This window comes from Panthera leo, chromosome B3 (genome assembly GCF_018350215.1).
Source record: "Panthera leo isolate Ple1 chromosome B3, P.leo_Ple1_pat1.1, whole genome shotgun sequence".
Classification (NCBI taxonomy): Eukaryota; Metazoa; Chordata; class Mammalia; order Carnivora; family Felidae; genus Panthera; species Panthera leo.
Genome location: NC_056684.1, coordinates 136,420,871 through 136,437,203, shown reverse-complemented (window position 1 = coordinate 136,437,203; position 16,333 = coordinate 136,420,871). Strand labels below are relative to the sequence as shown.

The 16,333-nt window shown below is 43.2% G+C and overlaps 1 protein-coding gene across 4 annotated transcripts in view; it reads right to left on the bottom strand.

Moving 5' to 3' along the window:
- Nucleotides 1-1,097: 1,097 nt before the first annotated feature.
- Nucleotides 1,098-16,333, bottom strand: part of PPP4R4 (protein phosphatase 4 regulatory subunit 4) — a 108,218-nt gene continuing 92,982 nt past the window's right edge. For 2 of the 4 annotated variants that reach the window (XM_042944192.1, XM_042944195.1), the window contains 3 exons: nt 15,524-15,594; nt 11,370-11,517; nt 7,068-8,219 (listed from right to left, as the gene is read on the bottom strand). In XM_042944192.1, coding sequence (XP_042800126.1) covers nt 8,195-8,219; nt 11,370-11,517; nt 15,524-15,594 — 244 coding nt within the window. In that variant the 3' untranslated portion in view covers nt 7,068-8,194. Of the gene's footprint in view, nt 1,187-3,314; nt 3,483-7,067; nt 8,220-11,369; nt 11,518-15,523; nt 15,595-16,333 lie in introns of those variants that run through there. The other 2 variants (XR_006204035.1, XM_042944194.1) reach the window with 2 other exon arrangements.

Sequence of the window (16,333 nt, the reverse complement as noted above, 5' to 3'; positions counted from 1 at the left end):
GCGGGCGGGGGACAGCGAGAGGGAGGCAGAGAAGATGGCCAAGTTTTGGGCCTTAGCAACGGGAAGGCTGGATTTGCCGTTTCCCGAAATGGAGAGACCGTGGGAGGGACAGGTCTGGGCACACGTTCATAGGTTCAGTGCGAAGCGTGTGGATCCGAACTTCTCTGCATCGGGGCGCCCGGGGGGCTCCGTCGGTTGAGCACTCGACTTCGACTCAGGTCATGATCTCGCGGTTCGTGGGTTCGAGTCCCGCGTCAGGCTCTGTGCTGACAGCTCGGAGCCCGGAGCCTGCTTCGGATTCTGTGTCTCCCTCTCTCTCTCTGCCCCTCCCCGGCTCGCTCTCATCTCTCAAAAATACATAAGCAGTACAAAAACAATGTTTTGAAGAAAGATCTGTAGATGCCCAGGGGCAGCTGGGGCCGGAGCTGAGGGCCAGGTCCAGGCTGGAGAGGCACTTTTGGGAGTCACCAGCACATAAACTCAATGAGAACGGGGACCCTGGACGGGGTGACCCAGGGAGGGGCCGGGCTGTGTCTCCTGTCTCTGCCCATCCCCCGCTTGTGCTCTGTCTCTAAAGGAATGAATGAATGAATGTATCTTGGGCGCCCGGGTGGCTCAGTCGGTTAAGCGTCCGACTTCGGCTCAGGTCATGATCTCACAGTTCGTGAGTTCAGGCCCCATGTCAGACTCTGTGCTGACAGCTCAGAGCCTGGAGCCTGCTTCAGATTCTGTGTCTCCCTCTCTCTCTGCCCCTCCTCCGCTCGTGCTCGGTCTCTCTTTCTCTCTCAAAAATAAACATTAAAAAATAAATAAAAAGTAGGAGATGTATGAACTGCTTGAGCAGATGGTAATTGGAAGAATCTTCCAACTCCAGGCTGACCTATGTGACCTCTCCGTTGCTTCCAGAAACCGGAAAGTATCCAAGGTAAGTCAAGATGCTTCATTAGGGCCCAGTCCCTAAGTATGAAAGGTGATCAAAACCAACAAATATTTTTGCAGACTGTTTAACATCAATTAAATGCCACGTTGCAGGAGAAAATTAGATTTAAAATTACACAAAACTCGAAACAGCATTCAAGTTGGATATTTTGGTCATTTTGAGCTACTTTATTAAAACATGTAACTAATTTAATTTCTCTTATGTGGATTTCTGCCTCTTCACACTCCCAACGCTCAAGATTTCCCCCTGAAATGGAAATTGGGTCACAGACTCATTAAAATTGCATGGAGTGACACCACTTTCAAGATGAAAGAATCCCCCAGAGGTCACCTGGCCCAATTTCCCACCCCTTGGGGAAGTGCCCTCTAGAATATCCCTACAAAATAGCTGTCTGGTTTTCATTCTTTCGATGCTTCCAATGACAGAGAACTCACGAATTCTTTGAAAAGCAGCTCAATCCACAAATGGCTAACATTGTTTTTGTTATACCCCTCCACCCCCCCCATAACTCCTCCCTAAGTAACTCATGCTCTTTGGCCTCAGTTCTGACTCTGAAGCTACTACGAGCAGGGTTAGTCCTCTTCCACACGGAAGCCCTCCTGGTTTGGGGGGGGGGGGGTGTTGTTCAGAGGGGTTTCGTGCATCGCGGGTAACCGGTTAGCATTCCTGGCCGGTGTCACTAATGCCAGCAGTAACCCCCTCTTGTTATCGCAACCAGGAAAACATTCCACCATCTCCCACTATGGTCTTTCTCAGGTCTGGAGTCTGATTCGTACTCTCCCATACAACTGCAGCTTCCAATTCTGCGGGAGATTTTCAAGGGCACCTGGGCAGCTCAGGAGGTTAAGCGTCCGACTCTTGATTTCCGCGCAGGTCATGGTCTCACGGTTTGTGAGATCGAGACCTGTGACGGCCAGAGATCGAGACCCGAGTCAGGCTCTGTGCTGACAGCGCGGGAGCTGCTGGGGATTCTCTCTTTCCTTCTCTCTCTGCCTCCTCCCCCCACCCCACTTGTGCTTTCTCTCCCCCACCCCCACCCCGTCTCTCTCAAAAATAAACTTTTTTTTAAAGAAAAAGGTAACCACTTAAGCAGGACCCAGTAGGCTAACCATGGCCTGCAATCAGGCATTACCGTCTCAGGGAAAATAAGACAAATAAACACGACCACCCTGCAGACTAGCACCTCAAAGAACTTCTGCTGTAAACACATAAAAATGAAGACGTGTGCTGTTTTACAGTTTAAATCGCAAGCCATTAAATATTCTCCTCCTGTTTACTCTGGAAAGTAAATTTTCACTCCAAGAAATTAGAGAATCTCTAGGTTAACCACAGATGTCTTCACGATCTTCCCTTATAGAAGTTACGTACGTGCATCATTTCCATCACAGGAGGTTTCTGGACAAAAGGGCCTCCCAAACATGACAGGCAGAGGGAGTACGGGCAACCGGAGGGACCCCAGGGACCGCCTCGGCGCTGCACCAGGTGCTGGGAAGCTTGTACAGAAGAGTAACCATGCCCCTGCCCCCGCTTTGCCTGCCAAAAGGAAGGTCAAAGTATCCCGCGGTCCCAGGCAGCTTGAAAACCTTCTTGAGGGGAGGCATCAGCCGCGCAAGAGTCAGCAGCACAAAGTACATGCTCACCAACTATTTGTGTATTTGATGCATGTGTGCATGAACTGGCTGGGCAGAGTCCCCTGGGTGCACACCCGCAATGTACCTCACTTTGGGGTCCCTGGGGTGTCCTGGTATTGTTTCGGGCTTCTAGGCCAATCCCTGGTACCACCTCAGACCGTTCCTCTCGGCACAGATGAGCCCTGTACCATTAAACCCCGTGGGTGGGACCGTAGCAAAAAATGTCAAGGGGCTCAACCAGCTCCTTCCCCTCCACTGCCACACAAATGGTCTCCCACATCATTTCCTTTTCCAGGTTTTACAAAGAGCTGGGATTGGAAGTTGATGAAAAGGGAGCTGAGGCAGTGACAGGAACCCTGTTAGACGATTGCTGATTCCCTGCCTCCCCATCATCCGAATAGACCAGCCACGTCATTTCATGATCTATGAAGAAACCTCTGGAGTGCTTCTATTTCGGGGCAGGGTGGTGAACCCAGCTCTCCTACGATTTCAGACACGCGTGAGTACACGGTGCTCCAGGAGACGCCGGACCTGAGGTAGCTGAACCCACATGGGTTATTGGCACCTGGCGGCAGAAGAGAGTGTCCCCCTCGTCCTCTGCTGGTCTGAGCCATCCTCAGATAAAACCGACTATTAAATTCACTGATTTTAAGGAGATGTCTGGACAGCCCATCTGGTATTTTAAGCCTGTTTCTCAGAGCCTTTGTTATGGACTCAAGACGGGTTTGGTAGAATATCTTTACCTTCCATTGTGACTCACATATCAGGACTTTGAAAAATGGTAGATCGGAACACTATTTCAAGACGAAGCCTTTGGGAGGAAGACACATTTTCCATGAGTCATGTGCTTCGCTCCCTTTACTTCCCTCTCGAGCCGCGTTTTAATCTGTCATAGAATCATTTCTTGGTGACTAAAATGAGAACAAAACAGCTGCAGTCAGTCCTGACCACAGCACTGGCCTCAGCGCGGCCCTGGCTACTCCATGGTGCATCAGATCATTTGACAGAGGCATTCAGTGAGACACAGATCGAGTTCAATACCTTCATTTCACGTAGGGAAGAAATGCGGAACAGAGACACGGGCATGGGCCATGATGACATTCACAAGCCCCAGGCACTTTTGCCTTCGTGGCAAAAATCTCATCTCCAAGGGGCGCCTGGGTGGCTCAGTCGGTTAAGCATCCGACTCTTGGTTTGGGCTCAGGTCATGATCGCACAGCTTGTGGATTCGAGCCCCGGGTGGAGCTCTGCACTGACAGCATAGAACCTGCATGGAATTCTCTCTCTCCCTCTCCCTGCCTCCCACCCCTGCTCACGTGCTCACGCTCTCTCTCACAAAATAGATAATAAACACTAAAAAAAAAAATCTCATCTCCAAGAAAGGAAAGCCCTTGCCCACGGTCACCCCACGTGGTGGGGCACAGCAGCCAGAGTCCTGTCTATGTTGACCCCTAACCCCCTGGCTCATTTCATTCTTTCTGCTTTCTACCTAAATCATCGATCTGAATATTCAACTAAACAGGCAGCATGCATTCATTCCCCGTCGGGACCCATTTTGCTTAAACAGAACATAAGCATGGGCTTTGTCACAAAGTTAAAAGGAAAATAGCAAATACCGCCCCTTCCCCCCCCCCCCCCATTTTCTTAGTCATTTTCTGTTGTAGAGACAAGATATTTTAGGAGCAAATTCAGAGAACCATGGATAGATCTAGCGAATCTGGAATATTCAATGTGTCGACTAAATGCCTAATTGGATTTCCATCTGTTTGCTACCCAGTGTTGAAATATACCTAAAATTAATTTATTGTTTAGTCCTCTTGACTATGAATATAAATCAGAGTAACGTGAATTGTACTTAAGGTAATACTATCAAGCAGCAGTCTAAAGACGGACTTTTCGTCGTTCTAAAATCTGCAGGTTACCTCATTCCTACATTTTTTCCAAAAGCACTGGGTGACACTTGGTAAATGGCCAGGCAATTCTAGGACCCAGAATGAGGCAAAAATAGAGGACTAACTCCAACTAATATTCTTAACTGACGCGCTAGTATTCTGTCATTCAAGTGTGTTTGTAGAAAAATAGTGGAAAGAGATATAAAAGGGAGTTAAAATGACTCCCTTTTAAGAGAGGATACCTAGAAAAGAAAGTCCATGAGAACATAATAGCCTCTGAAATAAACAGGGCCAAACCCAGTTACTGAAAGCTTCATTATTATCGAAGGACTCCTATAACATGCAGCTCAAACTCCCCCCTCCTCTCCCCATATGTGTTGAAAACAGTAACAGCATAATAATTATATCTAACACATTACCCTTCGAAGCAGAAAAATGGCCCTATTCCTTACTCCATAAAAACTTTTTTTTTTTTTTTAAATAATCCTGCCACATGTGCTTTAAGAAACTCCTAAGACACTTAGAGGTTTCAGCTTTTCCAAGGATCTATGCCTGGTGAAAAAATGCAGACCAATGAAAAATGCAATAGATCTTACAAAAAAATTTCACGGTTTCAACCGGGGGGGTGGGGGGGGGAACGGAAATCTGAACATTGTAACAAGGCTTCACTATATTTGAGTTGTCAGGTTTAAAAACTGTTCCCGCACAGACACATATACACACACACTCACCCACATTCACACGCGCTGTAACAACTGAGAACAGATTACTGAATTGATCCAATTCACTTTATCTTGACTGCAAAACGCCTACTCAAGCTGAAGAGTCTGTTCTCCTTCAGTTTGAGTATTTCGCATACGCCCACGACTGCAGGGCAAACGGATCCATCCTTCCACAGGAAGATGTTTGAACTCAGGCAGTCAAATAATGGAAATGATTTTCAAATGTGTATGAGGTTAAAGAAGAACAACTCTCTGTGTCCTCTCTAATAAGTAAACTCCTTTTCAGCCCAATCTCCATTTCTGCCAGCTAAACCGAGTTCTAGGGATCTGTTATTTCACTTGTAATGCTAACTAGTGAAATTTTAGAACCTGTCCTTAAGAATGCAAGTTTCTAGGGGCGCCCGGGTGGCTCAGTCGGTGAAGCGTCCGACTTCGGCTCAGGTCACGATCTCGCGGTCCGTGGGTTCGAGCCCCGCGTCGGGCTCTGGGCTGACGGCTCGGAGCCCGGAGCCTGCTTCGGATTCTGTGTCTCCCTCTCTCTCTGCCCCTCCCCTGTTCACACTCTGTCTCTGTCTCAAGAATAAACATTAAAAAAATTTTTTAAAACAAAGAATGCAAGTTTCTATAATTAAGAAGACAAGGGGGCCCATCTCTGTATCACTATAGCTCCAGATGTCACACAACTGGTTTAAAAGATCTATTTGACGAATTGTTACCCTGAGAACTTTTACGAAGAGCATCAGTTCTGCTTCTGGTGTAAATCGAGATATACGTGAATATTCGTAACTGTCACCAATTTGTTTTTTCACTCGCTTATTTCTTTTTATTTTTTTTACATATCTGTCCTTGGAAGTATAAGTTTAGCAGATATGTCAGTGGTTTTAGTAATCATGTTCTGTGGGGAAAAGAAGAGTACGCCTGAAAGTAATGTTGATTAACCGTCTTAACCGACAGTTTAGTAAGTTGGACCAAGACCGCAGCTGACTTCTGCACACTCCTGACATTTACACGCAGTAGTGAGTTTTCTCTGGCAAAACACTTTACTCTTTTCCCGCATGCATGGTGGAAAATAAATCCCCTAACTCTGCTATTATTATTATTAGTCATTATTATTATTTTTTTTTTTTTTATTTTATTTTTGGGACAGAGAGAGACAGAGCATGAACGGGGGAGGGGCAGAGAGAGAGGGAGACACAGAATCGGAAACAGGCTCCAGGCTCCGAGCCATCAGCCCAGAGCCCGACGCGGGGCTCGAACTCACGGACCGCGAGATCGTGACCTGGCTGAAGTCGGACGCTTAACCGACTGCGCCACCCAGGCGCCCCTTATTAGTCATTATTGAACAAATAAAGTGAAATTCTCCATTTTATTTAAAGCAACAGAGGCAATGCCGAGTATGAATCCAAGTGCAGGAAGAACGTGATTGGACGTCACACACCGCACACATGCTCTCCTAGTCACGTAGTCAGGTTCACGGTAGAGATGCTAACAGAGGTCACGGTCGAAATAGTTACATGAGATCCACAAGGAAGACTGAATTCACTGAGTCGATACTGTCCCGTCACTCAAACCTGGTTTTTACCCGATTTTTAATTCCTGACAAACTGAGGAGTTCAACAACTCCATTTACCTGACTGTCCTTAAGTGAAAGATATTAAGAATCACTAAAACTAGCTCCAAAGAGGCCATATGAAAGGAAAAGGGAAAATAAACGTCTTGGAGAAGACTCACATTGAGTTGCTGCCCCCGGAGTAATTTATACTTGATGCTGGGGTGGTTCTCAGCCATTCCTTCAAAATGAACGGTCTTACTCTACTTAATGGTAGAATAAAAAAAAAAAACTGCAGGTAAGTACTTAAAACTTTTCTCACAAACACAGGTATCTCATTAACCTATGTTTTATTTTGAGTCAATTCATTATTCATCATTTCACATTATAAAAAGTAACCACACGCGCGTATGCATTCACAAATTAGATCATCTTTATCATACATCAATGTATTTTAAAAAACAAATATTTTCTAATATCAATAGAGTTAGATGCTGATTGCATTTTGAAATAGGGAAGCTGACAATAGCTTCATACAGTAGATCTCAAGAACTGACATTTTAAAATTAAGAATTGTGTATGTTCCACAGGCAAATTTTGATGGGAATATTAGCATCAGTCCAAATGAATGCTGTTGACGTAGCTTAAGCATGATAGCTTAGAATAACAGCTGATTCAAACTAGGTTCATCATTTGAAATTCAGTAAGGACAAGTACAATCTAAAGTGTAAACAAAGTATTTATAAAATAAATTCTTCTAGGAAATGAAATCATCAATCTATTATTTTTAAGGTAGTTGTACCTAAAGTTTTCAGAAATCTCTGTAGAATTTTCAATGCCAAATGGAAATCTCAGAACGTCCAGGAACAACACCGTCGCCACCACCGTGGGACCGATAAAATCGCGGCCAGCTGCTCATACCCTTTCCAGTGTGACTTTTCAATTGGGCCTGGAGATTTGTGAGAAAATGCAGTGCCTCTCTTACTCCCAAGGCCCCTTCAAGTGATCAGCTAAAGCAATTTCAGTTGGTTTGGCCTTTCATAGAACGTTTGAATGCTAAAAGTCTAGAACAATTAAACAGCTGGTTTCCTGCACAGATGAATGCAGACTGGTCTCCTCTCCAGCAGTGCCTAAAGCGGACACCTAAAGTTGGTTTTCGTTGCACTTCACTATGACATTGGAATTCTGTAACCACATTATTACTCAAGAAATACATATTATACCACCTAGGGAATCTAATTTCAAATACGGAAAGTTTATCAACATCAGCTGCCATTATGGGTCTCTTTTCCATTCATCAACCAAAAAAAAAAACAAAAACAAAAACAAAAAAACCCAAAAACCCAAAAAAACGAAACCAAAAAAAACAAAAAAACGCCCCAGCCATTGCTTTAGCTTTTGTCCATCAATCACATTATCTCCAGTTGTCTTTCTTTTGCCTTCTTCATCAAGCGGATGATTTAAGGATTGGATTTTCTCGATTTTCTTTGTCAAGACAGAAAGAAGGGAGGGAGGGGAAGAGGCAGAAAGGGAGGGAAAGAGAGAGTGAAGAGAAAAAGAGAAAACATGAAAAACTGTATCCGTTCAGTGCTTACAAAGTAAATAAGAAATGTAATTCACTTTAAATAAATCTAATATATGAGGATTCTGTGTAAATGAAAAAGAAATTCCACATTAAAGATTACTTGGAACTATCTTTAATTACCAAATCCCATGCACATCTAACAAAGCATTCAATTCCATTCATACAGCTTTTCCTGCCTTTTTTTTTTTTTTTTTTGGTAGGACAACAGTGGAAATTAACACAGGCCCAAGCATATCAACTATGCGGCTTTAAAGGACATACGATACGACACATCCCGATACCTCCTTTAAGACACTGGTACTCTGAAATACCAGCTGTATCATCTCTAGGACACTGAAAAGCTGGAGAACGTACCGCATGGAATTTTTTGGAGGAGCAAAACTGAGATAATTAATACCTTCTGAGATCACCTCATAAGCTTATTGTAAGGAAAAAGGAGTATTTTCATCCAGATGCAGCAACGGGCACCGAATTGTGGATAACACTTCACAGAAACAAGCCCAGCGCAGACACCAATCACCTGTTCCAGTCACGCGGCCCGGTGCACTCGTGACAAAATGCAGACTAGAACATTCCACCAAAATACAGTTACGGACTTGATATCCAGCCTCCTGCTAAAAATGCAGCTGAAGGGGCGCCTGGGTGGCTCAGTCGGTTAAGCGGCCGACTTTGGCTTGGGTCACGATCACATGGTTTGTGAGTTCAAGCCCTGCTCCAGGCTCTGACAGCTCGGACCCTGAAGCCTAAGCTTTGGATTCTGTGTCTCCCTCTCTCCCCCACTTGTATTCTGTCTCTCAAAAATGAACAGATGTTAAAAAAAATTTTTTTAATAAATAAATAAAAAAGCAGCTATAATACCAACATTCCTCCTTCTTCAAAACATTCAGAAAAGAGGAAACACATGATGGGATTTTTTAGAGTCTGTCTCCATTTATTTTTTAACCATCAATTATATAATTTGATTATATAATTCTACAAATATAATTATATATATATTGAGCAAGAGAAAATTCAGTCTATAAAAAGTAAAGCCATGTTCAACAACGAAAGAACAGATAAAGACAGTAATCTGAAATAAAGGAGAGCTGGCATAAATATTAGCTTTTAGCCACCTTTACGTTAAAAAATGTCTATGGCATTTAGAAAAATAAGTTGGGAAGAGAATGAATTACATTCTGATCACTAAGTATGTTCTTCGATAGAAGAATTCTAGGGCAAGCTTTTGAGAGGAAGAGGGACTAGGCTGACAGACAGGAAGGATCAGGGCGCAAGGACTGGAAGAAAATACCTTAAGTGATGAAGCATGAGTCCGCCCTCCCATTTCACAGATGGGCACAATGAGGCCCAGAGTGCTGAAATGAACTGTATGCAGTAGTTAGCTGCCACTGGAACCAGGGCACAAGGCTCCAGCTCCATGCTCTCTATAGACCATTACCCTGTCCTGCCTCTATCCTCAGGACTTCTACATGGAATTTCCATAGTACAATCGCTTGAGCAGTAATTGCTGGGGCAAAGAACATTCTCCGTAAATAAAAGTACCCTTTGTTATCAGTGCTACTAATCCGTAATATTAGTGGACGCCTGGGCGGCTCAGTCGGTTAAGTGTCTGCCCCTTGGTTTTGGCTCAGGTCATCATCTCACGGTTCGAGTTCGAGCCCCGCATCGGGCGGTGCACTGACAGCACGGAGCCTGCTTGGGATTCTGTCTCCCTCTCTCTCGGCCCCTCCCCCGCCTGCTCTCTCTTTCTCAAGAATAAACAAAACTAAACTTAAAACAAAAACAAACCCTTTAATATCAGTATTACCTTTTCTATTTGCTATTGCTTTCTTCTATGATACAGTCCTACTCTTTGCTAGAGCTCCATTCAATAAATTTGTTCCTAAGTTTTAAATGAATTTTAAATACATCCATATTTGTATACATACCAGTGGCCAATTAAAATTTAGACTAAATTAAGATATAGTTCAGTTCCTAAATGGGACCAAAGCATGAAGTTTCTGCAAAAAAGATGCATTCGAGCAACTTCGTTAGAGAATATTCATGAATTCAGTGAGATACGCTTAAAAGGAAACCTGAGTCCTGGTTAAGGTCCATTCTACTCAGAAGGTCCAGGTGTCCTATAGGAAAGAGTACACCTTAACGATCATTTGGGCATCTGGGATGAATCTGTTCCACCTTGATGTGATCTCTCACCATGGAGATTTTTTTTTTTAATTTTTTTTTTAACATTTATTTATTTTTGAGACAGAGAGAGACAGAGCATGAACGGGGGAGGGTCAGAGTGAGGGAGACACAGAATCTGAAACAGGCTCCAGGCTCCGAGCTGTCAGCACAGAGCCCGACACGGGGCTCGAACCCACGGACCGCGAGATCATGACCTGAGCCGAAGTCAGATGCCCAACCGACTGAGCCACCCAGGCGCCCCAACCATGGAGATTTTTATAGTCTACTCTCCTAAATGTTTAAACTGGAAGTACCAAAGGCTTCCACAATTCAAACAACGGATATAAACAGCGCACAGAAAGGAATCACAAAGGAGAAGAACAGAGGCCCTTTCTAACCACCACACTGAAGGCCAGGTACAGTCTGTCGAAATCTCCAGTTTGCGGGACCCACAGCCCTGGATCACGGGCTGCAGTAGTATTTCTCCAGTGGCATTCGCTGTACCCACCTTTCGAAGCGCCGGGTGATTAAATACTGTGTACATAAGCTGGCTGCTCGAAAGGGATGTGGTTAACACCCAGTGTCTCCTCAGAGAAAAATCCCCTAAATGCAAACACTTCACGGAAAAATAAATGCGTCTCGGATATTAATGGGAGCCGTTTGAAGTTTCTTCCTCATTCCCTAAGGCTACGGTGTCTTTGCCACATATAAGTCATCTTACATAAAGTATCTGAGCCGACAGAGACACACGTGGCAATAACTCCTTTCAATTTATACCATTTCCTCATTGTGGACATTGTCTGTTGTTTGGAAAGCATTTAAGTGGGAAGGGAAGTGCCTGAGAAAAGCCTAGAATGGTACGCTTCGCACAGCACTGGAGTACTTACAAGGTAGCCTTCCGTGGTGGTGTCTCTTTGCTCCCACTGCTCTTTGGATCGACAGAGTTACCTGTCCCACGGGAGGTGCCCGGCAGGGAAGCGTTGGGAGAAAAGGTGGTTGGGGCACTACAGGCATTACGAGTGCGGAATGAATCATCTGAAAGGAATTCGAGTACAGTCAGACGTACTGAATAAGCAAAGAAAGAGGCTAACCTGGGGCTAATGACAGCTGACTTTTTTTCTTTTAAAATCAATTTTATCGGGGCGCCTGGGTGGCTCAGTCGTTACGCAGCCGACTTCGGCTCAGGTCATGATCTCGCGGTCCGGTCCGTGAGTTCGAGCCCCGCGTCGGGCTCTGTGCTGACAGCCCAGAGCCTGGAGCCTCTTTCAGGTTCTGTGTCTCCCTCTCTCTGACCCTCCCCCGTTCATGCTCTGTCTCAAAAGTAAAGAAACGTTAAAAAAAAAAAAAAATCAATTTTATCAAGATATAGTTTACGGGCAATAAACCACGCAGATTAAGGTCTGACATACGTACACAGCCATGAAGGCATCGCCACCATCAAGAGGGAACCCTCTTGATCCCTACCTCCCGCACTCTGGTCGCCCCGCCTCACACCGCAGGCAATCGGCCTCCTGTCACTAAAGGTTAGTTTGCATTTTCTAGAAATTTTACGTAAATAGAATCATACAGTATTTCTGCCTTCTTTCACTCGGCACAATTCGTTTGAGATTCATCCTGGTTTTTGCGTGTATCAAGAGTTCATTCCTTTTTATCGGTGACAGATACGCCATTGTATGGATATATCAAAATTGGCTTATACATTCTCCTGCTGATAGACATTTGGATTTTTTCCAGTTTTGACTATTACAAAGAAAACTGCTATGAACAAGTGTGTACAAGTCTGTGTATGGATATACGTTTTGATTTCTTGCCAAGTAAAAGACTAGGACTGGAACTGCTGGGTCACATACCAAGTACATATTTAACTGCATAAGAAACTGCCAAACAGTTGCCCAAAGTGGTTGTGCCATTCTGCATTTCCACCAGCAACGAATAAGCGTTCTGGAGAGTTGCTTTACATCCTCACACACACTTGATATTGTGAGTCTTTCTAATTTTAGACATTTTACTGTCTGTGCAGTGGTTATCTCCTTGTATTTCTCACCCCTCATTGCTTTTTTTAAAAAAATTCAGAACTTTAAAGTTCTTTTTTTTTTTATTTTTTTAACACTTTGTATTTATTTTTGAGAGACAGAGACAGAGCACGAGCAGGGGAGGGGCACAGAGAGAGGGAGACACAGAATCCGAAGCAGGCTCCAGGCTCTGAGCTGTCAGCACAGAGCCCGACGCAGGGCTTGAACCCACAAACCGTGAGATCATGACCTGAGCCGAAGTCGGACGCCTAACCGACTGAGCCACCCAGGTGCCCCTACACTTCAGAACTTTAAAAACATTTTTTTTAAATCAGTATTTTCTTGGTTTAATGTATTTGTCTGGGTCCTCGGTCTACAAAATTTTTAAAAAATGAATAAACAGTAACATATCATCTGACGTCAAGAAATGATTTACAGCATTAGCAATAACACGTTAATTTTTTCGTTACAAGAACCTATAAGCATTTTGAAAAGTGGAGAACACAAAAACAGTGTGAAAATAAAACTTATCTATAATACCATAATTCTAGCAACTGAAGCAATAGTCTTTAACCGTCCTAATATAATTTGCTTCAGTCTCTTTTCCCTAAGCAGGCTACGTACGTGCACGCCCATGCATATAACTTACGCAAATAAGGACCTCCTGTGCCTTCTACTTTATACCATACTTTGTGATTTCGTAAGTCTTTAACTATTTTTCTATGTAATCAAGTGGGTTTTTTTTTCTTAAACATTTTAAGGAATGCACAGAATTCTATCCGTAAAACTTTTTTTTTTTTTTTTTTTTTTTTTTTTTTATGTACAGTGGACACATAATTAGCTTCCGGGTACAACACGGTGGTTCCTCTATGAGCTGTGCTGTATCCCTGCAAGTGTAACTGCCATCTGTCACCGTGCTACACTACTACAAGGCCGCTGATGATACTTCTGACTCTGTGCCTTGCTCACCCACCCCCCAAAGCCTGCACCTCCCACGCCCCTGCCCTCATCTTGCCCACCCCCCCCCCCCAGCAAACATCCCATTTCTAGTGATCTGTCATGAAACAGTGAGATAAAATACATAAAATGTGGTAAAACATGTCACAGTGTGTACCTTGGTATGATGTGATGAAAATGGCACTTTACCTCTGTCACCCTTCCTCCAACCCACCACCTTAGTCTAATTGTAAGAAAAACATCAGATAAATTCTAATAGAGGGGCGTCCTGCAAAATATTTGGCCAGTACCTCTCAAAACTGGGAACGTCACCAAAAACAAGGAAAGGCTAAGAAACCGTCACAGCTAAGGAAAGCCTAAGGTGAGCTGACAAGTGAATTTACGTCATGTTGTATGCTGGATGGGATCCTGGGTGGCTCGGTCGGTTGAGTGTCTGACTTCAGCTCAGGTCATGATCTCATGGTTCGGGAGTTCGAACCCCGCATGGGCTCTGTGCTGACAGCTCAGAGCCTGGAGGCTGCTTCAGATTCTGTGTCTCCCTCCCTCTCTGCCCCTCTCCTGTTCATATTCAGTCTCTCTCTCTCTCTCTTGAAAAATAAGTAAACATTAAAAAAATTTTAAATATGCTCATCTGAAGTCATCTCCAATATACATATATTATATGTATATAATATATATATAATAAAAGTTCACAAACCCTTAATGTTCCCTTAGTATCTCCTAAAGAAATCGCTGACTTGCAAAGATAAAAGTAATGAATAGTTTTATTATTTATGGCCCTCACTTCAAGAAGCATTGGTAATTTTAGTTCAACAAGTTTCTGTTATCAAATTCTTTCAGGTTTCTTATGCTACTCATAGTCTACTATATATACGGTATATGAATATCAGTGCCTTAACATTGGGACTATTTTCTCTTCTGGCAAATGAAAACATACTGTTTACAGCCAGTGGGTGTACATTCTTCATGAGAATAAAAAAGAAGATAGTAAGAGGAAGACAGAATACTCAAAACACAACCTGAAAAGGACATGTGACCCAACTTTTAAAAGTTTCTGACCTCTTGAGTCGATTTGCTATTCCTCACACTAAAAAATTACCATAGCTCAATAACTTTCAGCCAGTATTTCTAAGGCAAAAAGTTACAACTATACAGTCATTGGCAATTTTTAGCAATATATTTTCCCTTATCCATGGTATCATTGTGTTCTATTATATAAGACAGAGGTAAGCAAACTACGAGTCTGTAAGCCAAATCTTGCCCGCTTCCTGTTTTTGTAAATAAAACTTTATTGGAACACAACCATACCTATCCATTAGGTACTGTTTATGGCTGGTTCTACACAACAGTAGAGTTGAGTAATTGTGACAGAAACCAATTTGGCCAAGAAAGCCTAGAATATTTACTATCTGGCCCTTTACAGAAAAAGTTTGCTGACCCCTAGTATAAATATTCAAATAGGTAATATTGTAAATGTTTGGCTACATATGATCCACCATGAAGCCCTACTCTTTTTAGCTTCTTTAAAAATCACTGCAAAACTTTTAATCTGTGCCTCAGGAGGGCCTCAGACTACGGAAGAACCTACTCGATTATTGCCCTTTCTTTCTTTCAAAAGTATTGAACTCTGGGGCGCCTGGGTGGTTCAGTCAGTTAAGCATCTGACTTTGGCTCAGGCCATGATCTCTCCATCTATGGGTTTGAGCCCAGCATGGGGCTCTGTGCTGACAGCATGGAGCCTGGAGCCTGGAGCCTGGAGCCTGGTTTGGATTCTGTGTCTCCCTCTCTCTCTGCCCCTCCCCTGTTCATGCTCTGTCTCAAAAATAAACAAACATTTAAAAAAAAAATTAAAAAAAAATAAAGTATTGAACTCTGAGTCTTGACGGTGAAAACAAAATGGCATAGTCAAGAATTTTCTCACCTGCTAGGGAAAAGTTTAACCATTGAGGCCTTTGATAAAGATACAAGTTTAGGGGGAACACTGTCTCCAGAAATAAAGAGGTCATGTAAAGAAAACAGTAATTCATTAAATTTAGCAATTATTTTTTTAAAGAGCTCAGATTTCTACTTACCAGTTAGTGAAACCACAGAAGTCTTTCCTAACCCTGAGACGGAAGGTGTATATCCTACTGTAGAACTTTTGCTAGAAAAGAATGCGAACTGGTTTAAAATACAAGAACATGGCTTCTGTCACCCTAGTCATTAGGCACTTGGTCTTTCTAAATCTCTTTTAACGCTTTCCTCTACCTCTGGTGGAAGCACAGTTGCTACTTTTACTTCTCAATTTATTGCTTCCCATGCCTCACAACAACTATTCTTTCTTTACCTTAAAAGCATCTCCTGAAACTTGCTACAGCAGAATCAGTTTTTCTTTTGATGCTCAACTACGACAGATAATACGGATACAATTTTCCTGGAAATAATTTCTCTTCAGTTGTAATCTCTTTGTCCATCTCAAGATCACTCTATTGATTAGGAAGTCCAGATAGATCTATTGAGAACGTCCAAAAACGCAGCTGAAAAGCTAGAGTAAGCTATCTCTCACAAAAGAAAGACATGTCTTTCCCATGCCACGTTATCTTTCTTGACAGATGCCTTTTAAAGACATTTACGTTGACCTAAAGTTACTTTCATTGATGGATACGCAGCTCTTACATACCGTATGTGTACAACATTTATAAAAAGTCAGGGTCACGGAATCTATGCTGACTCTCTCCTCGTCTTGACTGTTGATCATTCAGTGCGTGGGGCCAAAGGGGAAGCTAGACACTCATCTATCGTCAGAAGAATTGTTGTGATCACTTTGCCACAAAAACACACTAGTGCTTCTTTACAGAAGGAAACAGTATCAACGGCAAATGGACGTCCACCTCTACTTGGCA